General features: G+C 41.6%; 2 protein-coding genes across 13 annotated transcripts in view; one reads left to right on the top strand and one right to left on the bottom strand.

Annotated features, from left to right (window-relative positions):
- FOCAD (focadhesin) overlaps positions 1-470 on the top strand; it is a 196,483-nt gene extending 196,013 nt beyond the window's left edge. For all 8 annotated transcript variants that reach the window (XM_065549450.1, XM_065549453.1, XM_065549452.1 and 5 more), the window contains one exon: positions 17-470. In XM_065549450.1, coding sequence (XP_065405522.1) covers positions 17-90 — 74 coding nt within the window. In that variant the 3' untranslated portion in view covers positions 91-470. The remainder of the gene's footprint in view (positions 1-16) is intronic.
- HACD4 (3-hydroxyacyl-CoA dehydratase 4) lies at positions 471-27,929 on the bottom strand. Of its 5 annotated transcripts, none has more exons than XM_005297701.4 (8): positions 27,683-27,929; positions 21,351-21,513; positions 17,312-17,415; positions 16,423-16,550; positions 13,130-13,242; positions 8,210-8,316; positions 7,374-7,505; positions 471-5,195 (listed from the first exon to the last, which is right to left on the bottom strand). In XM_005297701.4, exons 3-8 carry the CDS (start codon positions 17,406-17,408, stop codon positions 5,113-5,115), a joined length of 660 nt encoding a protein of 219 aa, XP_005297758.1. In that variant the 5' UTR covers positions 17,409-17,415; positions 21,351-21,513; positions 27,683-27,929; the 3' UTR covers positions 471-5,112. The 5 variants fall into 5 exon arrangements, with proteins under 5 accessions (XP_005297758.1, XP_065405526.1, XP_023961177.1 ...); XM_065549454.1 differs by lacking the exon at positions 27,683-27,929 and adding an exon at positions 20,413-20,507 and having other exon boundaries at positions 2,549-5,195; positions 21,351-21,491; XM_024105409.3 differs by lacking the exon at positions 21,351-21,513 and having other exon boundaries at positions 2,549-5,195; positions 27,683-27,822.

Here is a 27,929-nt window from a genome sequence, read left to right as displayed (position 1 = left end):
GTCCTTGTTTTCTCAGCTACACTTCTGGCTTTGAGGTTTCTACCAGAGTTCAAGAAGAAAGCAGTATGGACTAAGGCTTACGGTTGGTAGCCACAAGATAGCATCATCATCATATCTGATAAAGAGACGGCCCTTAATACTGAGAGAAAAATGCATAGCAGAAATGTTCAGTCATCAATAAGTGTCATTCCAAAGAAATTTTATACTATGAAGTATTATGGGATTTTCTTCCCAGGGATTCAGAGAATAGAAAAGTCATTTGGTTTGACTGGTCAGTAGGCCAGCTCCTATCCTGAGCTGTCTTGCCCCGGTATGAGGACAAGCTTTGGGCTACGTTTTGAATGTGAGTTAAAAATTTAAATTTCAGAGGTATTTAAATACGGTAGTGAAAGCTGCAGAAAGCCTTCTTTCTGTAATAGGTGGAACCTTTATATGAATAGGTGAAAAAATTAAAAACAAATCTTGCAAAATTGTTTGACATGGTGTATTTATTAAAAAGCACAATATTTCTTTATTCTGGCTTTTTAATTAGCTTTCATTTCAACTGACAAAATTTCTGTTAACATGATTCCTCCATATTATAACATTCATCATCCAATGTTGTTGTTGTTATACGATCCACAACACTATTTTTGTGATAGTAGCATAGTTACCAACCTTGTAACGATTTTACCAGGGACACTTATCCAGGTAAGTGTGGGATCTGGGTGTTGCTAGGTACATTTTGATGAATTTCAGGTTAATTTAATCATGAATATTCCAATTCAGGGCCTCAGAAAATTAGGATCTGAATAATTTTCCAGAAGCTTGGATGCTTTTCAAAACCTATGAAGACCCCATCTTCCTTACACACAATGTTCCATCTTCTCAAATCTCCCACTCCAATAATACCCTTCCCCTACCTCCATAGATACCTTCAAGTTTCGGGGCGGGGCGGGGGAGGGGAGAGAGGACAGCAGGTCTTTTCTACCTTTGCCATGTTAAAAAGAAGAGGGCAGGTCTGTTCTCTCCTCAGCATCTTAATGTCTCTGAGAGGACATAGGACTTCTTCTCTTTTCCTTCTCTTTTTCCCAGCAAGCATATGGATCTACTCTTCCTGGGGAGCCCATTTTTTCACCTCCCTCTAAGCTCCTGCATTTCTCCTGCTACTGAAATCTTATTTCCCTCTTCCTTTTTTCTAATGTTACCCTCCTGGCATTGTGCCCTCCCATTTATAAGTCCCCTTTCTGAATCTTATTTCGGCCTGGTCCCTCTTCTTCCCTTTAACCCATTTGCGTGTCTCACACTTTAGCTCCCTATGTCTCCAACTTAAATAGGGAAATGCAAGGGTCCACACAAGATGGAGCTTAAAGAGAAGCGTAATTGATGCTAAGGTTCTTGAAGAAGCCCCCTCTGCACTGGGGTAAATGCCGCCTGTAATTGACTGAGTAACTAATCCCATACTGGTCCCTAGTGTCTACTGCAGTGACCTCAATCTGAGCAGTATGTAATTTAGCTATCCTAGATATGGTAGTTTTCTCAGGCAAGTATTCATCTTCATAGTATGCCACAGTAGTATATTTATTCTTTTATTACTATTCCCAGTTTAGTATTCTTAACAGCTGAAGTGAATGAATAAATCTTCTATGTCTGCTATTTGGTTCTCTTAACCAAGACCCTTTAACCAGTGAGAATCCGGTACGGTACTTGTGTATGCTTTATATTGCAATAGACATATGCCTTCTCAAGACGTGTTTTCATTTTGGCTGTGTCTATACTGTGAGCTAGGGGTGTGATTCCCAGCTCAAGTACACATACTCACATGAGGTCTCATTGAGCTAGTGCGAGTATAAATAGTAGTATAGCCATGGCAGCGCAAGTAAGGGTGGCATGGTTCCACTATGCTGTGTACATGTACCTGTGGGTTTCAGGTCAGTTTGTACTCAGTATGGCTAAGCCATGCTGCCGTTCTCATTCTTATTGCTGAGAGCTAGTGTAAGTACATGTACAAGAGCTGGGAATCACACCCCAGGTCACAGGGTAGATGTAGCCTTTGTATTATCATTAACATGCCAGTAGTAATTCTTAAGAACCATCTAGACCAGTGGTTCTCAACCTGTTGACAGTTGTGGGCCGCCTATATAGCTCTCTGTGTTATGTGGACCACATCCACACAATATATATACCACCCATATGGCCCTGAGGATGTCATAGGGGTCGCAGTTGTGTGCTGATTGGGCCACAAGCAGGCCATGGCTGGAGAACCACTGATCTAGATCATGATTAATCAGATTAGCCTGTTAATTCTTTGCATAGTTTAAGAGATTAACTGAACACACTTTTCTGCAGCTGCAAACGTATGAGTTTTGAGCACCTTGCTAGTGCAGAATCAATATTGACTGATATATACACACTGTAAAACTGAAAATCATTTACATGCTCCAGGTGTCCATGTGCGGCTAAATCAGGTTTGGTAGTTACTGCTGTATTTTCACCCAAAGATTTTTTTAAAATAGGTTTGCTATCATTCAAAATTAAAATAAGTAAATAAATTGCACAAATTAAAATAATATTCATTAATTAAATATGAATTTATCAAATTGAAATACAATATTAGTGGTGGGATTTTACATTTAAGTGTGGTTCAATGTAAAAACAGTGAATTAAATGGTAAACCATTTGCCAGCATCAGCAACTACAGTAGGTCTGTGGATCAGTAACTTTTTACGCCAACAAACTTCAGCAAACAATTTCATTTTTTGAATGCCTGAAGTTGGCTTAAGTTCAGATTTAGGTCCCTATATAAGAATGGCTTGATTCTCAAAAGCAGTCAATACCTACAACTCCCTCTTCATTTGGTGGAGTGGGTGCAAAGTTCATCTGAACAATAAGCCCCTTGTTAGGGTGCCGAAACATAGACTTAAGGCATCTTACTTTAGGAACCTGAGATTGAAAATTTTGACCAGACTGTACCATGTGAACAGAATGGAAAATATCAGCATTTTTCAACAAATGTTAGGGATCCACCATCATTTTACTCTTTCAGGATATGCTTTATAAGGTGAGATTCTGGGCTGTGCTTCTAAGAGACAGCACAGAGCTCCCAGCCTGCGGAATGGGTGGCAGGGGTGTGCTAAGTTCACTTTGACCCACCTTTTCTGCCCTGGTGAATCTGGACTGGTCCAGAGGCTAAAGTAGCCTCAGCTGGGCTGTCTACATTACAGCAGCATGTCCACAGCTAGCTGTGCTGTCTGGAATCGCTGCTGGGTAACATGCTGCAGCCCTGCCTCTGATACTCCCTTCCCACACCAGGCACAGCTGCTACCCCAGGATTCTTAAGAGGGTCCTCTGTCTTCCTCAGCTCGTGCACGGAGGGAATTCTCCCCTGCCCGGATCACATAAATCTCTCCTTCAACAGATAGCATGATCATATTTAAAAACATCACATTTGCTTTTGTAACTAAATAACGTTACAACAATATTCGCTCTATTTCCTAAATACAGGCAATACTATAATATTTACCTCTTTTGTAAAGCGCGTTGAGATTTACTGACCAAAAGTGCTGTATGTTAGCATGCACACCACAATAATACCTGGATGCAAAAGCAAAGTATTTAATGGTACCCACTTTAGTGTACTCTTCCCAGGTAACAAACAAATATACCTGTCTAAGGCTATGTCTCCAGTACAAGCTAGGAGTGTGATTCCTTTGTTCATGTACACGTACTCAAGCTAGTTCCAGCATAAATAGCAGTGTAGCCGTGGTAGCACAGGTAGGGGCAGTTCAGATACAGCTGAGCTGCCTGGTGTGGCTGTGGACGTGTCCTAGAGCCACTAAATCATCAATTTGAGATGCTCTTCACTCATTGGTTATTCAAATGTTGTTTCAAGACAAAGGCATACTTAGGTTTCACTTTTCAGAGGCTTAAATAGGTAAGAGAATTTTCATGACTAGAAGTGTTTTCATTTCACTCTTTAGTCCACTTAATTTTTTCTGTCTTTTATTCAAGCCCAAAGGGTGGTGGGGAATAGTACCAATGGGGAACAAGTCAGCCTATGGTTTTCTCCCGAGTAGCTTGTGCAGTTGGAGAAGTAATTTGTCCCCCAGGAAAACGTATCCTATTTTCTTGCTGCTTCTCATAAGTAGTTCCCCACCTCATAGGACCAAATCCTAATTACTTTTGTTGCACAAGTAACCTCACTGACGTGAATGGGACAATTCTCATGTGTGAGACAATTTGGATTTGGCCTACAGTATCTAAAATCCATTATCTTATTTTTAAAGGCAGAGTATTTCTTGGACTGACTATATCATACTTTGATGAGTTAAGTAAGAGTGAGCGTCTGTCTGTCTTGTTTCTTCAGTTCCAAGGTAATCTGGATGTCACAGTTAAGAAAAACAGATCCGTCAATAGTGTCTACTGGAAATATATTAGAATCATAACTTCTACTTCTGTATGTGAAATGCCCTCTAGGACTTGTAGTGAATAGACACTGTAACTGCATTTGTCACTTACATTTACTTTAAGAATTGGGGTGGGGGGGCGAGTGGAGGAGGATGGGTTTTCTGTGAACAGTTTTACCTATTGGTATTTGTGTGAATGTGGCAAAATGCAGAACAACCAGCTTCTGCTTTATAATCTATTGCAGTTCCAGCAAATTTGATATTCATACATCTGTTTTACATAGTCTAACAGGTGAGATAATGATAAAAACTAAATACCATTGACATTTTACTGATATAAAATGCAGAATCCATGCTACTGCTGCGATGGGAACCCATTATTAAAATATAGGAAATGCTGATATGATTGACGTTTTTTGCCACATTTTGTAACCTGTCATTTTATGTTAGAAAAAGCTAGAGTAATCTCTGAGGCCAAGACTTTAAGAAGTGACGGGAGATTTGAGGTGCTTACGTTTGAGTGCCCAATGTGAGAAGCCTTAAAGGGCCTCATTTTCAGAAAGCGTGGAGCACCTGCCCTTGTAAATTGGGAACTTCTTATGCGCCCAACTGGGAGCGCCTTAGATCACTAAGCACTTCTGAAAATCTTGGTCTAAATTATTTCCACATAATGTGTTAGCATAGCATGTTCTAGAGCATTTTCCTCATTACAAGACAAGATATCAACTTAGCTCCTTTTCTCTTTGATGTAGCTGGCTCCTAGGTGAGCTTTCCTTTCTGAGCAGAGGTATCTAGTGATGAAGAACATACCTAAATTGAAACATAAAATGTAAGTGCAGGGAAGCAGACGCCAAAAGGCCCAGCATTTACCTAGAAAAAACAGGTGGACCTGGACCTGCACCTGAAAACCCTAATGGGATGAGTCCAATTGACCCAAATGGTCCTGTGGGTAGTCCCATTAAACCCACAGGAGTAAGGCTTTTCAGACAGGTTCTATATTCTTGTAACTAACCACACTATATTTTTAGGTATCTGTCATTATATGAGATATAATGCCCGGACTGGGCAAGGTCTCTGGGCAGCCAATCAGTAATGCTGGGGCCTTCATGATAGCCCTTTGTGCAGCTGTGGCGCAACAGAGACGATGACGCACATTGCCGATGAATGCCTGCTGACTAGCTTCAGCGGTGGGCTAGAACTGCATCACGCCACTGAAGATGCCATCGCTTGGCTAGACAACTATGCACATGCTAAATACATTATATGAGACCTCAGCAGGGCCGCCCAGGGAGGGAGCAAGTGGGGCAATTTGCCCCAGGCCCCGCAGGGGCCCCTACAAGAATGTTGGAGGCTCAGCATGCCGCATCCAGGAGCGGCCCTGGACAGCGCTATAGCCGCGTGGCCTGTGCTCCTCCCGCTCAGGGCCGCGTGGTAAGGGGGCGGGGCTGCGAGCTCCGGCGGGCCGAGCAGCAGGAGCTCCTGGATGCAGCTCGCTGAGGCTCTGGGAGAGGGGGTAAGTGGCATGGTAAGCCCCTCTGAGCCGGGCACCCCCCCAGCCTTGACCCCCCCAGCCCCTCTGAGCCGGGCACCCCCTGACCCCATCCCCCCACAGCCCTGACCCCTAGCTCTGAGCCCAGCCCCTCTGAGGCTGACGCCCCCCTGACCCATCCCCCCCACAGTCCTGACCCCCAGCTCCAAGCCCAGCCCCTCTGAGCTGGGCACCCCCCGACCCAGAGCCCAGCTCCCCACCCAGCCATGGGCAACAGTAGCACCACCCCCAGGCAGCGACAGCCCATTGGCACCAACTATCACCATCACCCAGTGACAGCCCATTATGTAATTGCAAATGTATACATAGCATTAAAGCATTTAATGTTTTTAAATAATGTATTTTCAAATTACATTCAAAAATTAATTTTTGAATGTATTTCACTGGTTATTTTTTACATTTCCAAATACATGTTAATATAGTATTGCAACTTTTTTTATGGAAGGGGCCCCTGAAATTGCTTTGCCCCAGGCCCCCTGAATCCTCTGGGCGGCCCAGGACCTCAGTAAGTAAATCTAGCCAATGCAGGTCCTGAGACATTTTCCTGGAACCCTTAAAGCACACCTGCTATATATAGGGTAATTATAATACTGCAGTTATTGCCATTACATTGATGCATATGTACACAGATATTTTTTCCAGATTAGCAGGACCACCCCACAGCCACCGTCATGACTAGTGTCCTCATTTTTCTGGTCGAGGATTGAACAAGAATCCCTTATGAACCAGCCAACAATGTACTTCATCTAAAAGGATCAATGAGTTTTTTAAAAACAGATGGGCCCATGCTACAAAAATTAGCACCCAAATGTGAGGGGGTTCAAATGGAGTCAGCCAGAAAGTTAGATGCAGATCCAAACTTCTCCAAAGTGCGGGCCTGTTTGGATCCAGGATTTTGCTGTAACCCACAGTAACCGTAGGTGGGGGAACAAGCTATGAAGTTTGGATTTAGCTCCAAATCTCCTCAAGGCTGGAGGAGTTCTGGTACAGGATGTCAGACCTAGTTTAAAAGAACAAAAACTGCGGGCCTGATCTAATGCCCACTGGAAATCTGTGGAAAGGTTTCCATTGACTACAAATGGCAGCAGAATCAAGACCTGACTCAGGACTTTCTGTTGAATTAACATCTATAGTGATGAAGGTGGCTCAAACACACTATATTCATTTTCCATCCACTTTTTTTTCTTAATAGTTCTTTTCCCCACACTCCCTCTCTCTAGAAACAGATAATTCACTTCTAAATGAGATGCTGGAATTCAAACCAGCCAACTCCTGAGCAACATGAACTCCCCCTTAACACAGAGCTGTCAATGCAGAAACTGCCTAGGAGAAGGCACAGCTTACAAAGAATTTTCATTGATTTGATTTTTGCCTGCTCAGGCTTGTGAATTCCAGCACAGTGGCATTAAGATCCTGCTCACAAGTGATGAAAATCTTACCTACAAACAGCATTGCCAGGTACAGCTTTAGTATGTACGGGAAGTAGATCGATAAGGCAACTGGAAATGGTAGCTTGGTGGAGTATGTGCCGAAGGATTCAAAGTAAGGCAGTGATTCATAGATGGCAAATGCTGCAAAATAATGTTTTGATGTTTTTTAAAGCTGGAGTTATAGTAAAAGACTTAAGTGAAAGATCATCTGTAAGAAAACTACATTTAAGGGGCATGAAAAATGGGTCTTGGTCTACTGCCTTATCTTGTGAAATGTAATCTGTATGAAACAGCATACTTAGCATGCATACATGGCTTTACTTTTAATTCATTTTCTTGGGACTGAAGTTGTAATCATTTTGATAACTAGGATTAGCAAATATTTACTTAGTCCTCATCTCTGCTGGGGTTTTCAGCTACAGGTATAGTGCGCACACCTAGTCTAGGCACAGTAAACTGCTATAAGCCACAATGGTTTCATGCATAAGATGGTTTCAAGTAGGGGTCAGCTGCACCAGTGCATTTGCCAGCTTTGTCTGTGCTTTGCAGTTGGTGCCTAGAATTAAGCTACACCAAGGACTGCAGAAAAGTGTCGGCATCCTAGGTTGATGTTCTGTGGCTTTCGTTGTGCTAACAAATTGTTAATTTTCCAGGAGAAAGGAACTGTCCTGTAGAAACCAAGAAAGAAACAGAGAAAGGGGAAAGTTAGATGAAGAAGTGTGTAGATAAGAGTAAAGAGGTTTAAATGTGTCTTATTTCTCAAAAACTCATCAAAATGATCAAACTCTACTGAGTGAGATTCAGAAAACAAGTAATTTCCCTCATGCCTACTCCCTCCCTCTTACCTTTAGCCAGAACTGACAGGGGATATACTGGAATCCATAGTGTGTAGTTCAGCCATGTCAAAGCTCCATAGTATGTTCCGGACACTGATAACATGCAGTAAGTGTATCTGGAATTAAAAAAAAAAAAAAAGACAGGGAACTTGTGTTTATTTTTCAAATTCAGATAAAATAGGAATGAATAAACATCTTACTCCTTAAAACAGCCATCTATACTGAGAAATCTGTGGATTCCAGATTCCTGTACACTAAGCGTTTGAGCCACTCAGATGGAATGCTGGACATGTGTTAGAGAAAAATTGCACCCATTTTATTTAGTGTCAAACTCGCATTAGAACCCAGAGACAACCAACTTGCTGAAGAGTTCTTTTATTTGTGACCCTGGTTTACAGGGGGGGCTGGGGGGGGAAAGAGATGAAAATAACAATAATATGGTGCATTCTATGTTATACTTATCATGAAGGTTCTTATGCAAACCAGGTTCCAATGTGCTTTCATATTGGTTTGTCAGAAAATGGGCTTCAGATATGCATGTAACTTCAATGGGAAGCTCATATGTGTAACAGACACTAGAATATGGTCCTTAATATTTGATATAAAAACAACTATAAACATTATTACTAAATTATTATTGAAGCAGGCTAGAAGTTGGATTACTGCCATGGTTACAGATGGCACTACTGTTCAGTAAGAGGGCAGCCCCCCATCATGGGGCCCAGAAATGCACATTGGAATATTTCCCTTATCCTCCCTGTGCAAAAAACTGAGGGTCAGACTTAGTAACTACACAACATGGGTGTCATTCTAAAAAGTTTTGAGGTGGATATAGGGACCCAGGAGAACACCAAGGACCTAGCAGCCCTCTCAGAAAGGGCCCATCAATAAGTCTCCAATTATGTGCACTCTTGAATCTTCAGATGATTTAGTAGGGGGTTAAAAAAAGCCCACAGAGCCCCTTGTGTGAAGAAATGCAGGCAGAACTCTTAAGAACATTTTGTTGCTTAGTCTGTGTCCCCATTCAGCATGTCTCACTCTCTCCCTATAGGGTCTGGGAGTAGGATTTGGCCATCTCAGAAAAGTAAAATGGAAAATGGCTTGTGTGTACTAACACAAGAATTCCAGAACACTGGTAGATTGTCAGCTAAGTGGAATTCCTGCTGCTTCATAATGGAGACTTCTTTCCTAGGGCTATGTGGCAATTAGCAGTCTCCTCTGAAATTGAGCAGTCATAATGCATAATGGGAATCCAGAACTCCTAGCTGTTCTCTATTAGATTTGGTTTTTAGAGTCTCAAGGTGGTCTAGGGTTGTTTGAACTGAGTGACCCAGTAACTTTCTGAAGATTTGAGAGACTGGTTAGATCACATTTTTGGTCAGTTGAAAGGCCCTACACTTGCTGTAGATCTCTAAAAAAGTGTGTTTAAGCCACCATTAGCTGGGACTGTTTCTGGCAGATAACACAGCCCTAGGCAAACTTCCTGGTTGCCCCAGTATTAACAACTGTTTGTGAAATGCTGGGTGGTACACCCGATGGAAAGGTTAATAGGTTAGGGGAAACTGTGTTGTACATTCTCCTCTCTCCCTTGATTTTTCACCAGCCTTTTTTTAAAAGCAAACTTGCAATATAATACAAAAAGCAGATATTACCAAGTGCACTAAGCAAGAAAGATCAGATTTGTAGGGGTAGGCAGAATTCACCCGCCCTGTGTCATTAGCCCTAATGCTCAGAAAACTTCATATCTTTTAAGAATGGATCTAGAACTAGTTGTTAGGGTATGAAAGAAGAGCCTCCTTCTGGCTCTATACCACAAAAGCATCCCCTTTTACTAGTGTGATCTTCTCGATACCATGCACACTGGATCTACTAGTGCTGGGGCACAACGCCACTGTACCACACTGGAAGATCTGCCCCAAAATGTGGAACCAAATATCTAAGCCTTGACAAAACAGAATTCTGTAATTTCAAATAATAATGCTTTCTCAGATGCTCAACCATAATCAGTAATTAAAGACAATATTAGTATTCCCTAGAGAGTGGGAAACATTGAAAATAATTTAAATTTGAGCTTTGCAGAGTTGTTGTTTTCCTGGGGTTTGTCTCTAGTGAAATTTCTGTTGGTATGTTTTCAAATATAGTTAAAGGAAATTCTCTTAAGGAGCAGGTACTTCTCCTAAACAATACTTAATCATTCCTCAAGGAAAGATTATTATTAATTTACACTATATACTCGGAAACAGCCCTAGTCCTTGATCTTCAGTGCATAAGACAGACATCATTCCTGGTAACTCGGATAGTTATTATTGTTCGAGTGGTTTCCTGGACTTGCCCAGGTTGCTTAAGTCTTCTGTTCCTCAGGCATAAAAGTTACAATATATCCTAATATTTGTTTACTTTGCAATATAGGCAACTTTTTTGTTTTGGGTTAAAATGTGCCCACTTGCTCTGCAATAGGCAAAGGAGGATGTGCAAGAAGCCCCTTCCTCTTATGCCCCTGTATATCAGTTTGAGTACAATTGCATTCCATTGTAACTCAGGGACTGCTCCATCTATACACCCCAAAACATTGATGAGGATGTTGTGGCCCAACATCCTTTACATACCAGCCCAACAAAGCTGGTTCGGTGCAGAGGAGAGAGACGGCTGCACTACCAGAATTCTGACACATCATCCCCCACAGGAAGTTGTGTCTCAAAGGCATAATAGAACATTTAATAAGTCCAACACAATCAAGCAGACAGGGCTAATTTATCCATTACTGATTATGGTTGTATGTGATGCAAATCAGATTCAGTCATTTTTTATATATATATATATATATATATATATATATATATATATATATATAAAAAAAATGACTGAATCTGATTTGCATCACATATTTTTATATATATATATATATATATAAATATTAATCACACACACACACTAAACAAACAAAGGAAAGGGAACTAGAAAAAGATATGTTCTCCATCGATATGAAACATTTTACATTATTTGAACCATACATTTATGCTGGAGACAGTACTATTATGTATGAGGTCTCATCCATGTACACATTCTATGGTTGCCATTATTTTGATCATAATAGTTGTCTTTAAGGATTACAGTTAATAATTACATATTGACAATTCTATGCTGGAGCTTTTCATTGCTGATGTTTTCTTCCTTTTTTGCTTTAGCTGAAGAGTGCATTTTCAGTGGGTTTTATTTTTACCTTTGAATCTTTAAAAATTAAAAAAAAATGGGGGGAGAGGGGCATATGAATAATTAAAACAAATCCACCTAGAACCCAAACAAAAATCTTCTTGGTCCCATATACCATTCATTTTCCTTTTCCAGCTCTCTTCATACCATACTACTTTCAGCTACCTCTCCAATGCTGACCCTGACATCAAGGTCATCTTAGTACAAATAATGGAATTAACAATGCATCCAAGGTGAAATTCATCTCTTTGCAGAGGACTGGCACAAGGGCTATGCGCTGCTTAAGTGCCACTTAAGCCTACAGGTCTTCCTTGATTTATGTAAAGAAACTGAAATCCACAGCCATTTAAGTGGCACTTAAGCAGTGCATAGTTCCTTGCACTGGCCTTCTGCACCGGGGTGAGTTTTATGTCCAATGCAAAGGGTGGGATTGTAAGTGACTTAACACACATTCCATTGAAAGTCACCTGTAACTTCATACTGTGTAAATCTTTCTTCTATTCCCATGCTCTTTGCCTACTGTGATTTCTCCCTGTGTCATTTATATGCTCTATCTAGCCTAAATTTTCAGGTCATGGGCAAGAACTAGAAATTTTCCACTTAATGCAGAATAATCAAAATCTTAATGAATGGCCTGCAGTTATGAGTTACTGTACTACAAGTCTTGTGTTTAAGGCTGGTTATACTACAAGCTAGGGTGTGATTTTCCCCCCTGCTCACACACACATATTTGCACTAGCTCTCATTGATCTGGCACGAGTATAAATAGTAGTGTATCCGCAGTAGCATGGGCAGCAGCAACAGAGGCATGGCTGACCCACCTACAGTATAAACCTGCCTGAAACTGGTGGGTGCAGCTCTGCTGCTGCTACCTGTGCTACAGTGGCTATGCTGCTGGTTCTACTCACGCTAGCCCAGGGACAGAAACTGTACGTATGTGTACATGAGCAAGGGAATCGCACCCTAGCTTGTATTGTAGATGTGGCCTAAATGAGCTGTAAAAAGGATGTGGTGACAACGCAGGAAAGGAAACAGAACGCCAGGTCTGTGGTAGCCGAAAAGCCCCTCTACCTCCAGGAACTTTTCCTGGGGCTTTTATTCTTTACACTTCCCTGCTTACAACGCTTCTCATTGGTACAAATCTTGCGCATAGAAAAGCCAGGCAGTATATATGCACATAAGATAACGAACCCATCTCTTGAGCGCGTGAATGCCAGCTGCGAGGGTACAATCAAATCAGCCAAATAAGTTTCCCAAACACAAACGCTGGATTGAAGGTCACTCCTGCCTCATAGCCATGGGAGCAGTTTGCTGCGCCTGTGGGCTGACGATTCGGGAGCTATGCATCCCTACAAAAGGAGATACCTTCGCTTTGATGTATAAAAGCAGTATTAGAGTGTTAGGGAATGCCCTTCCTTAAAAAATAGCTGTGCTGCTGTTCTAAATTGGTGTTAGAAAGGTCAAATCTTTTGAAATAGAAAACTTTAATGCAGTGGCTTACTCTTGTAATAAGGCAATAGGTTTTCGTTTTGCCTAACTGATCTACCAATTCTAGAAACCACAGTGTGCCTTATCAAATCCAAACATTTGCTTAAAATGTAAAACTATGATTCTGCTGAGGTCAAAATAATGAAAATCAGATGCCATGCACTGTATTTGGATAGTTCCATTTGACAGAAGTGCTTGCTTTACTTTTATGAGGTTACTTTGATTTCTTACCTGACCACATCCAGTAAATTCCAAAGGAAAAATAAAACGCACACAATATATTTCCCTTGAACTTCTTCTTGACTGGTGATGACAACAAATAAAATGATGATTCTCTCAGTTATCTGTCAAGAAGAAAATAATTACAGTAATAATGACCTTCTACTTGTATGTATGGTTTGTGTATCTCTGATTTCTGCATCACTTCAGCAACAAGGATGCCATGACACACTAGTGTACTAGGTTTGCGCCACAGCTCAGAGAGAGCCGAGAAGTAAGTCCAATATCCCCTTACTTTCCTTCAGTTTAGGTCCCCAGGCTGCATTCATGTCTTTAGCAGTACCAAAAAAATCCTGAAGGCCTGTGTAATCCTTCCAAAAGACTGACGTTAATCCACTCTGAATTATACTTGCATTGAAAGTGTTTAAAATATAGGGACAAATTCTCAGCTGGTGTAAACCAAGATAGCTACACTGACATCATACCAGCTGAGCAACTGACCCACACAATCTGTTCTGTTAACTCTTATAGATTTAAATTTAATGGGCAAAGTATCTACCCACTATGAAATGAACACTGCGTAACTAGAATATAATGAAATTGTCTGTACAGCACTTTTTCTATATCTTATTTACCAGTTCCTGTGTGGAACTCTGGGCACAGACTATAATTTTAACAAACAACAAAACTCTTCCACATCTGTCAGATAAAGCAAAATGTTCACACAGCAGCTTATTCTTCAAATTCATGCGAGGACACATTTCCTATTGCCAGCTCCTAGTCATCTAGAAACAGAACACAGCCCTCCCTGATGGATCCAGTTCCTCATCTTGAAAATCTTTAAAGTATGCCACAAATTTTAATCTTTGCTCTCTGGCCATTTCTTCCCCTTCAGATGTTAACACTGGAAGTAAATTCTTGAGGGGAGTGAATCAAACTCCAGTCTCAGCCAGTGAGCAAAGCTTAAAGGGATTGACAGAGCAGCCTTCAGAAATTATTAAACTAAAAAGCTGCCAGCAACAACCCTGCTTAAGTCAATGGGGTTCCTCACAGGCTCTCCGGGATCTGTCAACAGAGAGCAACTGACAGGGTTAGTACCTTAGTAAATTGGGAAGGAAGTAGGGTGGGGTTTTTTTTGTTTGGGGTTTTTTTTTTTTTTTTTTTGGTTTAAAGAAAAAAACCTGTTTCTTTGTGTGTAAATGAGGGTTTGCATGTAGCTTCTTGTTCTCGCTCTTACAATCCCTAATTGACTATGGTAAAGTATTTGCCTTGATACTCTTAAAAAAAAAAAAAATTCCACTAGAAACCATGTCTTTTCATGTCCTTAAAAAGGGAGAAGGAAGCACGTGCAGTCATTTCACAAAACGTAAACAGCATGGTTTCATTTTTCATTCGTCCTCATTCAGTACATGAAGATCAAAGTGGAATTTCCTTTCTCTCACGGCTACCCCATCACAGCATCCACTCAGTTCTGTACACGACTCATGTTTCCACAGTATAATTTGACCATTTTAAGAGTGAGCAAGACAGCAATATATCAAATTCATTTAGGACAAAATAGATTGTACAGGGAGGGATTGTGCACATTGTAGAGCCACAATGTTCATCCTTCAAATCTCTCCTTAAAATTCACCCCGGCTGTACTGTCTACATAACAATGCCCCATGGCCAGGCTACCAATGTGCTATGATCACTGCTTGTTACACTTATCATAATCATATTAACTGTTACCTTGTGCTCCCCCATCCATCTGTTATATACACTTGTCTTTCATCTTATACGGTAAGCTCTTTGGCACAGCGACCATGTCTGTGTACATGAACAGTGCCCTGGAGGAGGCCTCTAAGTGTATGTCCTTAGGTGCAGAGTTAGCCTGGGTAATCAGTGCCCAGGCTTAGCCTAACTCAGGTATAAGCGGTCACACTACACAGCCACACTCAAGTTACTGCATCCTCACCGGTGCTGCACTCAGCCAGGAGTGGTGCTAGGACTTCTGGCAACATATCCCATGGTTCTTTGTGATCCACTCTGATTCTTTCAGAGTGAATTGTGGAGTAATTTGTCTGTCCTTCTGGGCACATGAGGGAAATTGTGGGAAGCCATTGAAGGACTGAATCAACACTTGAGTGATTTAGCCTGTATCTTTGCTGCAAAGTGGGCAGATTACCAGCTTGTAACTCATACCCCCAACTGTGCCAGCTTGCCTGGGTTGAAAATAACCAAGTGAGTTTTTTTTTTTCCCCACCCATTTCTTTGTATGGACAGGAGGAAGGAGCCTGGACTACTCTGCAGTGAAGACACAACTTAAGTGCAACTATAATACAAATAATACCTGCTCATATCCTCAATCCTCCTATCCTGCTCAATATTCACCTGTTAAGGAATAGGAGGTGTAGCGTTCTTGCTCTTACAGTTCCTAGAGAGGAAGACTAAAAACTCTCAAGTTTAAGTTAACTCCAAAGCAGAGAACAAGAGAGTTCCTAGGAGAACGTAACAAAATTCTCTTGTTCTCTGCTAGAGCACATAGTTCCTGTCTGTTCTCTTTCTTTACTCCCACAACAAAAGGTATGCACTTAAATCCCTATAAAATGTCACAATGCCTGGAGCCTTTTGTAAATTGATTATATCATGTCTGGATTGTGCTAACTTTGACCTTTAATCAAAGAATAGAACTGCTCTTTCTGCCAAGCCATAGCCTTTCCTCTCTGCCTGCCTGCTCCTCTCTAAAAGAGATCCTCCCCCTCAATGCGCACCCGCAAACCGCAACAAACCTGTTGAACTGCTGGGAAGGGTTTCTCAGCCACCACATTGCATTCCAGTTGCCATTCCTCCTCACATGTGATTGGGCATGTGGTGCCTCCCTATTGCTCATTCCTGCCTTAGGAAACTGGTTAGGAACTGGCAGCTGAGGGAAGTGGGGAGAATTCAACCCCTCAGGATTAGCTAGTCTCCTACTGACTATAAACACTGCTCCAGAAAGCACACTCAGTTGCCCATGGAGGGAATCTTCCCTTCGTTCTCCTCTACTAGTCACCCAGTAGGTTACATTTTGTTTTTATTTTGCTCTTTTCCATTATACATTTGGGGATTCTGATACTCAACATGCTGGTCTGGTGATGAGCATACACTTAACTGTAGGGAAGGGGCAAGGAAGTGAGTTTGAGTTGCTGGAAGTTACCCCAGTATAATTCCTAATGTATTCTGTCCTGCAAGTATCTCCTGGGCGCCAACTGCATCTCAGGTTAAATCTGTATGTCAAATCAGAAAGAGCCAGGGATTCTTTGGTACAGTATAACTTGACTTACCTGTAAAAACCTTGGGAGAAAACGGTTTTCTTCAATGCCAACTAGGATGTGCAGGAGCTCTAATATGGACAACGACTGACAAAGGCGCATTACAAGTCCTATAGAATAGAAGGTATCGGCCAGAGAATCTACAACCGCAGGGGAGAAGAAAACAGTGCCATTAGTTAAATCTCTGAATCCTTTCCATGCCAAGCCTCAGATATGACCACCGAGGCGTCAAAAAGTGAAGTTCACATGCCACCGACCTTTTGAAACAAAAAGAAGCCACAGAAAGGATGTCTGGAGAGTAGTATTCATAGTGGGGAAGCTAAGGAGGGCATGGAATAGTCTACATCTGACATACCTTTTTTAGTTAAGTGGCTGTAATGAACACTGAATAAATCTGTGCAGGACCTGGATATTTGGTTTCAGAAACATTCCTCTGCAATAGAGGACAGTTTGATGTTTCATAAAATATCTGCTACCTGGACTTTATAGTTTGTGTAAACCATTGTCCTTTGTATTCCCACCATCTGTCATTTATTTTTAACTCTGCAGTCAGTCATTTTCTATTATATCCCAGAACTTCAGTCAACATAGGGCCAAATCTAGCTCTGATCTTCCAACATATTACAGTAAGTCCGATCGAATGCGGTGGAATATTAATGTTTCTTAGCAGAAAAAAAGCATAGCAGCAAGAACTATAAAGATAGTGCGGATGTATTGGTATTGGTTTGTTCAACCAATCCGATGCTCATCTGCATCGAACGATGCCGTATTCCATCAATTTATGAAATTATAACTTGACATAGTAACACAAAGAGAGTCCTACAAAGTTGTTTGTTATGTCCAGTTTAGGGTTTTTAAAGTAAAAATGATAAAAGCAACATAAAATGAATAAGAGTCTTACCTTTCCCAAATGACAAGAACCTGATGATCATATTTGTAAATATCCAGGAATGTCCACAGAATTGGATTAAGTAGTAGATGAAGAGATAAGTGTTCATTGTACAGCTGTAAAGGCAGAAACAGTAAAGTAAATAAGCAAACCCAAAATGCATTACTTTGTATGATGTTACAATTTGTGCCAGTGTCCCAAAGCAAATTATACCCCCCACTCAGAATAGGTCTACCACTGCCAGGAAAAGGAGCTGAAACTTTAAATAAGTGTGTATGTCAATAGCCAGAAAATCATGCTTCTTCCTTGTGGACTTACATAAATCAATCTAAGGTGCTTTTAAAGCTGCCATCACTGAGTGCCTCACAATCTTTCATGTATTTATCCTCACAGTACCCTAGTGAGGTAGGGAAATTCTTTGATTCCCATTTTACATAGGGGGAATTGAGAGATTAAGGCTCTGTCTACACTGCAGCTGTGCTGCAGCTGCGCCGCTGTAAGGTCTCCCGTGTAGCCTCTCTCTGCCGGCGGGAGAGAGCTTTCCTGCTGGCATAATTAAACCACCCCCAGGAGTGGCAGTAGTTATGTTGGCGAGAGAGAGCATCTCCCACCGACATAGCACAGTCCACACTTTTTTCAGTGAAACTTGTATTTTCCTCACACCTTTGACCAACAAAAGTTTTATCAGCAAAAGTGCGAGTGTAGACTTAGCCTTGATATTTACCTAAGGTGTCACACAGTCCATGGTAGAGCAGGGTCTTAAAGTAGGTCTCCCCCCATCCTAAGCTAGTGCACTAACTACTAAGCCATCCATTATCTGGCATGGTGGAAAACATATTCATGTCCTCCAGGCTTGATTATTGCAACTCATATCTAGGAATTAACCCTCACAGCCTGAATAAAGCTCCAACTGGTATACAATGAATCAGCCCAACAGGCCAACATGAAAATATCATTCCAATGTCCTGCTCTCCGTGCTATTTGCCCACTGACTACGGAATCCAACTCAGGCTCTCCCTCCTGATATACATGGGATTGGCCCTGGGTGCCTGGAAGATCTCTTCTCCAATCCGAGAAGAGATCTTCCAGGCAACCAGGGCCTTCCACAACGGTTATGTTTTACTGAAAGCATGTAAATGTCAACCAACAGTGGGAGTTTTGTGAGCATGGGAGACCAAACTCTCACAGGAGCTGGACCTAGACTGTGGAATTTGCTCCTGCAAGGTCTAAGGATGATCCAGACACTGAATGATCTAAATCAGAATTAAATGCAAACTCATCTCTTTGACATGACTTTCCCTTTGTTATGTGTGAGAGAGGAAGACAGACATTACAACCAATCAAACTATTTTCTACAAGCCAGGAAGGAAGGAAATTGATGTTATTTCTATTTTCCAGTACTCGGAGGTGCTCCAGTGTTATGACAATGGGAGCTATAACACATACATTCATACAAATGCCTTATGGAAAAGTCCTATACAGTTTAATAAAAATGATGCCAACAGGGATGTATAGATATCACTCTAAAAACCTACAGATTTAATAGTGGCTGACATACTCTCTGTTGTGCAGCTTACTGCACTAGGAAAAAAGAATCCCTAAAAGGGAAAAATAATAAGTTACAACAGAAAATGAACATTGCTCTGTCAAGTACCATTAATAACCAGTAACTGGATCCGTAGATTATAACAATAGGAAAAGTATGAACAAGTTGTTAGATATTTTGAGAGGTTCTGGTAAGATCCTCCATTACTTAGTCACAATCAGTTTAATGATATAAACACAGTGCAAAGCCCAGGTACTATCCTTTGTAATTCATATATTCTCTCTCTGATATGTACAATTTGTAGCATTTGTCTCCTTGTCCTCAATATAGTTTGAAACTATTCCAAGAATTTTGGGGTATTCCTCTGAATCTTTCATCAGCCAAATAGCTGGATAATGTTGGCTGCAAATACTGTGTACTCTTAAACCACTTATGTGACAACAAATGGTAACCAAGAGGAGGTTTATAAATACTATGGGCCAGTGTTCTCCAATGTTTGGCCAATATACTTGTCATTTTGTTTTAAAACTCATCCTGATGAGCCGTGTAAGTGTATTAGGGACTATGTTGTAACTGGCATCAATACATAATGTCAGTCACTAACTGCAGCACCCAAAATTAAAAGAGCTTAAAATTATTTAAATGAAGGGTTGACCTGGAGGATGGCATTCCACACGGTCTTATGAGGGACCACATTGGACTCTGGGGCTTTCATATACCAGGCTGACAGTGGCTAAGAACATTGTGTAAGTAGCACATTTAGGCTGTTAGTTGGGAGTACTTTACTTCATTCCACATGGACTTCTGGCACTAAACAAGAAGTGTCTTTGAGGAGCTCCAAGAGGAATCTTATCCAGCCCTCTTCACCCATGGAAGGTCCCTACCATGCAGGGCCTTTGAGGGAAGAGGGGAAAGCTGTTGAAGAAAGATGATTTAAATGTAATGAAAAATAATAAAGTAGAAAGTTTAATTGTTTTGCTACAATATTTCCTATATGTGAGTTGCAGCATCTTTTATGTCTGAGGAGCAAAAGAAATGTTCTGAGAGGGAACCTATTACACAGGTCTGATGCAAAGCTCCACTGTCATCTGTTTCCACTTAAGGGGTTAATGTCAAAGGTGGTTGGCTTTAATTAAATTTCCTGCTTTTTTGGGGTCACAGCAGGAATCCATCCACATTTACATTGGATTGCCTGATCCTGCAGCATTCCTAGAGATAGAGCATGGCCTACTGGATAAAGCACAGGATGGGATGTCTGGAGATAGCTGTTCTATTCCCACATCTGTCACACGGACTCACTGTGCCTTTGTTTCACCATCTGTAAAATGGGGATGACATACTTCTCAGGGGTGATCTAAGAAAACATCCCTTAATATTGTCAAGTGCTTTTAAAATCCTCAGATGAAAGGTTCTATAGGAATATTATGCATTTCAATACCCTGCCTGTTTTGAAAATTGAATGGAGAGACAGAGTGATATGCATCACTGCAAACAAATCTAGCCACCTGAGTTTATTATGGACAGTGCTTTAGTTGTAATTTTTATAAAGTTATAATTATTAACTTGCCCAAATACATTGAAACCTCTATGATGCTGTGACCCAGTGGTGGATCCCAACATGTTCAGAAGAAGAACTTTGCTTTTTCTTGCACACCCACAGGTCTGGAAAAGTGAGAGACTGCATTAGATATTCGGTCTCTGTTTTCCCTCAGCATGATAACTTGCAAGACGGGGGTGTCCTATTTCTTCCTAAAATATACAGGCAGATAGCATATACCTGCTTATGCTTTAGTTGTCCAGCCAAGAATATGAGATTGTAACAGCATTATAGTTTTAGTTTGAAAAGTCAGATTTTTTCAGGAATAGGATGATTACAGAACTACATATTACTACTACTCTTATTATTTAATAGGATTGTGTTTCTGTGGGGACTGTCACCATTAATACCTGGGTGTCTGCATTTGACAGTGGGCTTGTAAACCTCCACCATACCCTCTTAAGGCTTCTCTCCGTTATGATACTAAATAGTACATCCAAAGGACAGAGATCATGACAACCTGGGTAGGGGTGGTGTGGGCACAGACTGCAGCCAGGGTCACTTCCTCCTCCAACGGAGGAATCTCCCAGAATAGCTTAAAGAGCTAAACAGTACCCCCTGTTAGTACCTATACAGTTCCACACAGCCCCCAAGGGAACACTTGCTACTTAATGAAATAGACACTGATGAACCAATAGCTCATGGAAACTGAAGAACGAGGGGTTTTTAAAAAAATAAAAAATGAGAAGCTGGTAGAAAACCCCCTCTGCTGCCCTGGTTTCCATTGTCATAGTGGTCTGAGCTCCTAGTTTAACACTCCCCCTCCCCCCAGCTTTACAGCTCAGGATGGGGGGGGGGGGGGGGGGAGGACAAAACTGAAAACCAGCACGAAAAACATGTTTCCTCCTGCACGCATATCCCTCCCCCGCTTCTCTGCAGTTGCGCGGGTTGAATAGCTTGTTTTTTACCTTTGCTCAAGAGTTACTAGATGGTGCGGAGATGAGTCGCTCCTGTGTCTGTCTCTCTCCTTCTCTGGTCACAGCTGCAACAGCGGTTTTCTAGGAGGTTACCCCTCCTCCTTTCTCCCCCCAGCGTCACTGAAAGCAGCACTACAGCGAAGGAGACACTTTCCTAGTAAAAAGGAAGGAACCACTAACTCAAGGGATCCTCGTTCATTTTATCATTCTTCTACAGGCACTAGCTCAGGCATGTTTCTTGCCTTATTACAAATAGTTCCTCTGGATTCAGTTCCACTAGTTTTTGTGGTTAGTCAGAAGGGATAGTTTCAAAGGCCAGTTGAGAATAAGCATGCAAAATTAAATGCACATTATTCTGGAGAAGACAGAAGCCAGTTAAACAAGTATCCATAAATAGAAGAGAACATGATGGTATTTCATTTTCAGCAGACTCAAAGTGACTCCAAAGCAAATAAATATGCCACATAATGCTGTTTCTATTATTTTGCTGGAAATGGAGACTGCACTTTTTATGCCTATAGTTTGGAAATGTGCAGATGTTTGGTCAGATGCGATCCTGTATATACAAGATTTGCAGGGTGCGTGTGATTTATTTGATCCAGATGTTTGCATTTTAAATAATTTAGAATATATTAAATAACTTGACATGACAAAATATATCAAAGTAGCATTGTCAGTAGCAAGAATACACATAATGAGACACAGGACAAAGCAATCTACACAGTCACTGATGGAGTACATTAAGGGAATGAATGTGTGTCCCATTAGACTATATTACTTATCACTTTAGAGGCCATCCAGACGCATTGCAGAAGTTATGCTACCTATATTTCATTGTTTGATATAATTTAATCTGTAGCTTATTACAATGCTTTACCCCATATTTTTGTAACGTTTTAGCTGATTTATCCACTTATAAATATTGCAAAATTAGAGCCAGATAACCAAGAGGTAATAGGAGTGTTTGGGGCATGGAAATACTCGCAATTGTAGAAAGATTGTAAAGACAAACTGAGGAGATAAATCAGAGGGGAAACGTGATCAAAATATACAAAATAATTAATGGTCTACAGACGGTAAGGAAGGGACGTCTGTTTCCCTGCCTCATAGTACAAGAGCAAGAGGATATTCAGTGACATTGTGACTCAAAATGTGGGGGAAGAGCAGAGCTACTCCCTTGCCATTGCCCATAGAGTAGATAATGAGGAAGTGAAGGGTGGAGAGTGGGAGGAACCGTGGCTCATTTCTCCCATCCCCAGTGAGAGTAGCTGGCTGGCTGCACAGCAAAGAGTGAGCTGATGGATAAAAAGGGGTGAAGTAACTTAACTGCTCCCCACAGCAGGAGAGGAATTGTGACTCATTCTCTTGGCTGCTCCTGGAGCCATGCAGCTGTGCATTCTCCCTCACTCAGGGAAAGTTATAAGATTACAGTAGCCCAGGGGCAGGCAAACTTTTTGGCCTGAGGGCCACATCGGGTTTCCAAAATTGTATAGCGGGCCGGTTAGTGGAGGCTGTGCCTCCACAAACAGCCAGGCGTGGCCTGACCCCACCCCCATCCAACCCCTCCTGCTTCTTGCCCCCTGATGCCCCCCCCCCGGGACTCCTGCCCCATCCAACCCCCCTGTTCCCTGTCCCCTGACTGCCCCCCGCCACCTCCATCCAACCCCTCCTCATTCCTGACTGCCCCCAGGGCCCCCTGCTCCCATTCAACCCCCCTCTTCCCTGCCTCTGACTACCCCAACCCCTATCCATACTCACGCCCCCTGACCACCACCCCAAACTTCCCTGCCCTCTATCCAATCCCCCCCGCTCTCCGCCCCCTTACCGCACTGCCTGGCGCACCGATGGCTGGTGGCGCTACAGCCACACCGCCCGGCTGGAGCCAGCCACGCTACTGCGCAGCACAGAGCACCGGGTCAGGCCAGACTCTGCAGCTGCACTGCCTCAGGAGCTTGCAGCCCCGCTGCCCAGAGCGTTGCCCCAGCGGCAGAGCAAGCAGAGGCTGCAAGGGAGGGGGAACAGTAGGGGAGGAGCCGGGGGCTAGCCTCCCGGGCCAGGAGCTCAGGGGCCAGGCAGGAGGGTCCCGCGGGCTGTAGTTTGTCCACCTCTGGTCTAGCCCAAAAGGAAGAGACATGGAGCTCTATGTTGTGGTTTTTAATGCACTGTACACAAACAATAACCACATCCCTAAAGCCTAAGAGCTGTGAGCAAAGTAGTTGTTTAAAAATAAACTCTTTCCAAACTTTTATTTGACAAGTACTTTTGAATCTTAAATACCTTCGATTTGGGGGCCTTATTCTTTGAATCTTTGTGAGAGTGATTATTTCAACCAGACATTGTACTAAGAAAGATAAAATTGTCATAGCGGAACAGGTAATAGAAAAAGTTAATTGGAATATTTAAAAGGTTTCTCTTGCTCTGGTCTTCTCTGCTTCTGCAGAGAGGTTATCTGAGTTTTGTGGCTTGGTGTCTGGAATCTAAAAACATGGTTATCATAAGTCAGGGCAAAACAAATTACTATGGGGCAGATTGTGAGTCTCATACGTAGTGAGCAGTTACATGAATAGTTCCACTTGATTTCTGTGGAACTACTTGTCTGAGTAATTGCTTACCAGTGTGGGCAAGGCTCACAATCTAGCCCTAAACATTAAGAGCCCAGTCTGGCAAGGTGCTAAGTGCCACTCGCCAAGTCCTATGCGCCTTCAACTCTCATTGACTTCTGACCAGGGCAGGGAGACTCTCACCACTTTCCAGGATCTGGCCCTAAATTAAAATATTCACCATCTTAAAGCAAACTTTTTGATTCTTTATGCTGGGCTGAAAGGTGCTAATAGCTGTCATAGAGGGAATCTTGGATCCAAAGACAATTATAGACCTCATTAAAGCCAGTGGATGTGCCAACTGCTCTCTTGCAGGCTCAATAGGAGTTGCAAAAAAAAAAAAAAAAAAGGGGGGGGGGGGGCGCGCTACTGCCCCAGGAAATACTCTATTTCAGGTCAGAGCTAAACCATGTGGACTAAGCTGTTTCCCTGGTTGCAAAAGCAGGGGCTACACTATTGGTTTGTGTGCTATGTTTGAGGCAGAGGAAAGCCAGGAGAAGAAGTGAGCGTGACTGTGAGAAGAAGCAGAGAGATAGAGCTTCTACAGCAAAGAACTCACTAAAGCAGCGATTGTGAGGATTTCTGAGCAAAGGAACTGCCTGCTGTTTCTACTGTGTTCATTTTTTTGTAAATAAAAAAAGTTACACTGAGAACATCCCTAACTCATAATCAATTTCTTATCCTAATGGAAACAACCCTGCAAACCTAGCCACCTGGGTGAAAGGGGTAACACTTAGGTCTAGAAATGTGTGTTTATTCATGTCCACGTGAAATAAAAAGACTATCAGAAGAGAAGTGTTTCAGAGTAGCAGCCATGTTAGTGTGTATCCGCAAAAAGAACAGGAGTACTTTTGGCACCTTAGAAACTAACAATTTTATTTGAGCATAAGTTTTTGTGGGTTACAGCCCACTTCATCGGATGCATAGAATGGAACATATAGTAAGGAGATAGATATACACATACAGAGAACATGAAAAGGTGGGAGTTGCCCTACCAACTCTAAGAGGCTAATTAATTAAAAGAAAAAACTTCTGTAGTGATAATCCAGATAGCCCATTACAGACAGTTTGACAAGAGGTGTGAGGATACTTAACATAGGGAAATAGATTCCATGTGTGTAATGGCTCAGCCATTCCCAGTCTCTATTCAAGCCTAAGTTGATGGTGTCTAATTTGCATATTAATTCAAGTTCAGCAGTTTCTCCTTGGAGTCTGTTTTTGAAGCTTTTCTGTTGCAAAATTGCCACCTTTCAGTCTGTTACTAAGTGGCCAGAGAGGTTGAAGTGTTCTACTGGTTTTTGAATGTTAGGATTCCTGATGTCAGATTTGTGTCCATTTATTCTTTTGCGTAGAGACTGTCCGGTTTGGCCAATGTACATGGCAGAGGGGCATTGCTGGCACATATCACATTGGCAGATGAACGAGCCCCTGAGAAGAGAAGTGGTAGCTGATGGAAGAGTCCTTGACTGTACAGCTCAGGTGGAGCAGAGCTGCCAGAAAGCTAGAGGAAGTTCAGGGGACCTGAAGCCAGTGAAGAGATTCTGGGAGCTAAACTCCTCAAAGGAATGATCTAGAGAAAACTCTCTGAGAGGAACCTCATGGAGTTAACCTTAACTACCCTCTCCTGTAGCTCTTTTTATGTGAGGAGGGGATTTGACCTATACATTGCACTTTGGTACTCACCCTCTGACACAAATGCAAACACGGTTTTGGATTTGGGGAATAAATTTGGGGAAACTTTATCACCTCAGACCATAGGATATTAATCACGAACTTAACACCATACAGCCAAGTACTCTTACCATAGAATAAAAGCTCATTTTTTCAATAATGGATCTTAATCCATTTATAATTTATAAAAATCAGAGCTGCACAGAAGTCACTTGAGTTTATGATGTAGTAAAGAAATGCTATCATTTGAGTTGACCACTGTAAATTATTGTTTATATTGCTGTTTAAGAAGCTGAATCTAATATAAAATTCTACAGTTCATTTTAAAAATCAATTAATGGGAAAATGTCAATTTTTTTTTAAATGGAGCTTTTTTTACACAAAAAAAAAAAATTCCAACGTCTAACAGAGGACCCTTTAAATAATATCCTTTAATTGTTTTTTTAATTCATTAACTCTTACCAGGGCTCTTTTGCTTCCCAGCTGATGCCTAGAAAAGTCTTTTTCAGCCCAGCAAACCCTCTTTGAATGTGTGCATGATGCTGCAACAGGACGCATTCTCATCACTAAGGCAATGGTGTAAATTCTATGATGGAGCAGCAAAAGTTTAAGATATTCCAAATAATAATAAAAAAATCTGCAAAAGAGCCAGTGGGATTTTTGTCCAGATAAGGAGTTCAGGGCTGTACCCAATGGTGGAGATGGCTAAATGGACAACATTGTGTGTTAGGAAAGCAAATAATACAAAACAAGGTGTACGGTATTATTTTTACAGTGGAAATTATTTTAGGTATTTTTAGCAGTTGAGGAAACATTTTTGTTTTATACAAATAAAGTTTTCCAGATATTTCGTATCAAGGAAGACAAACTATAAACAGACAGTATTCCAGCTATAGTCCAAAGGAAACTACTCAGCCTCTGGCCTGCCAAGATAAGAAACCTTAGGACTACAGCTGATAGTAAGAGCAAAAGCAAATGACTCAGAAGCAAGGCTGGATTTTCTTAAGTAATTGGAAGTATGAAAAAAACGTTTCTGAAGAAAAAAAAAAAAACACATTTAACAAAGACAGAGGATAAGAAGAAGGTGAATTTTATGACACTGATAATGAAAATATATGGCCTGATTTTTCAGAGGTGCTGCGTGTTTACCATATCCTGTGGCTCTTTTAATAGGAGAGGGTGATCTAGTCCATAGATTGCATTTTGATTCTCACCATCTGACACACAAATGCAAAAACTATACTCCATTCATTGTTTAGGCATGTGGATGTTTTGAATAAATGGCCCCTGAAACATTATCCTCTCCCACCACAGGATATTTATCAACCAACCACCTCACTGACTTCAGTGGTAACTACAAGTGCTCAGCCCTTCTGTAACTCAAACCTTTATTGTGTTAGAGGATTGAGGTTGCTAATTATTTGACCAATTACAGTGTTAAATCCAGTAGGAACAGGTTTTTTTGTTTGTTTGCTAAAATGGTTCCATCTCCCACTCTGCTCATGTGTAAATATCCCATAGTAAATAGTCACCACCACCCCCCAAAAAGAGAGAGATCTAAAAATAAACTTTCCAAATCTTACCCAATAACCCACTACCTTCTTTTATTGCCCTTATTCAAGCAACCACTAATATCTTCCAATCAGTAAAGGGAGGGAGGAGAGGAGGAACAACACCTTTCCAACCTGAAATTAGGACTCAAAAATCCGTATTTATGATTTTTCAGAACTGCCGAGCACCTACAAATATAAATTATGTCAGTAGGAATGGAGCATATTCCACACCCCTAAAAATTCAGGTTACTTTTATTTATTAAGTTTTACATTTAAATATGGATCTAGGAACCTAACTTTAGGCACGCATGTTTTAAGCATGTCAGCCTGAGCACACAAATTAGCCTTGCAGCACAGCCCGAAGGTCAATGCATTCAGGTTCCAGCCAACTAAGGCACGAATTGAATTCTACATAGGCTTTGAAGTCCCCTCTGCAAGAACCCCTTGCTGCAGTCCCCTCTCCTCCCCCCGCAATTAAACCCGGAGGTTCTTAGCTCACATGTCTGATGATCTCTGCTATCACAGTAACACGTAGGAAGAAGAAAAGTGATCTCTGAGCTCTTGAAGACCCACTCCCTTTATAGTCTTAAATTGCACCCGGAAACAAAGTAAAATCCAGCATGCAGCGTTTTGGGGAAGGAAATCCAGCGTCCACATGTGTACAGCGTTAATGCTTAGCAGGGAGCTTTCCTCACAGCCCCAGCGCGGAACTAACCTACAAAACCGTGCCTAGCAGAGTTGGTCTT

Source organism: Chrysemys picta, chromosome 6, assembly GCF_011386835.1.
Source record: "Chrysemys picta bellii isolate R12L10 chromosome 6, ASM1138683v2, whole genome shotgun sequence".
In the NCBI taxonomy this organism is placed as follows: domain Eukaryota; kingdom Metazoa; phylum Chordata; order Testudines; family Emydidae; genus Chrysemys; species Chrysemys picta.
This window is presented reverse-complemented; position numbering and strand designations above follow the sequence as displayed.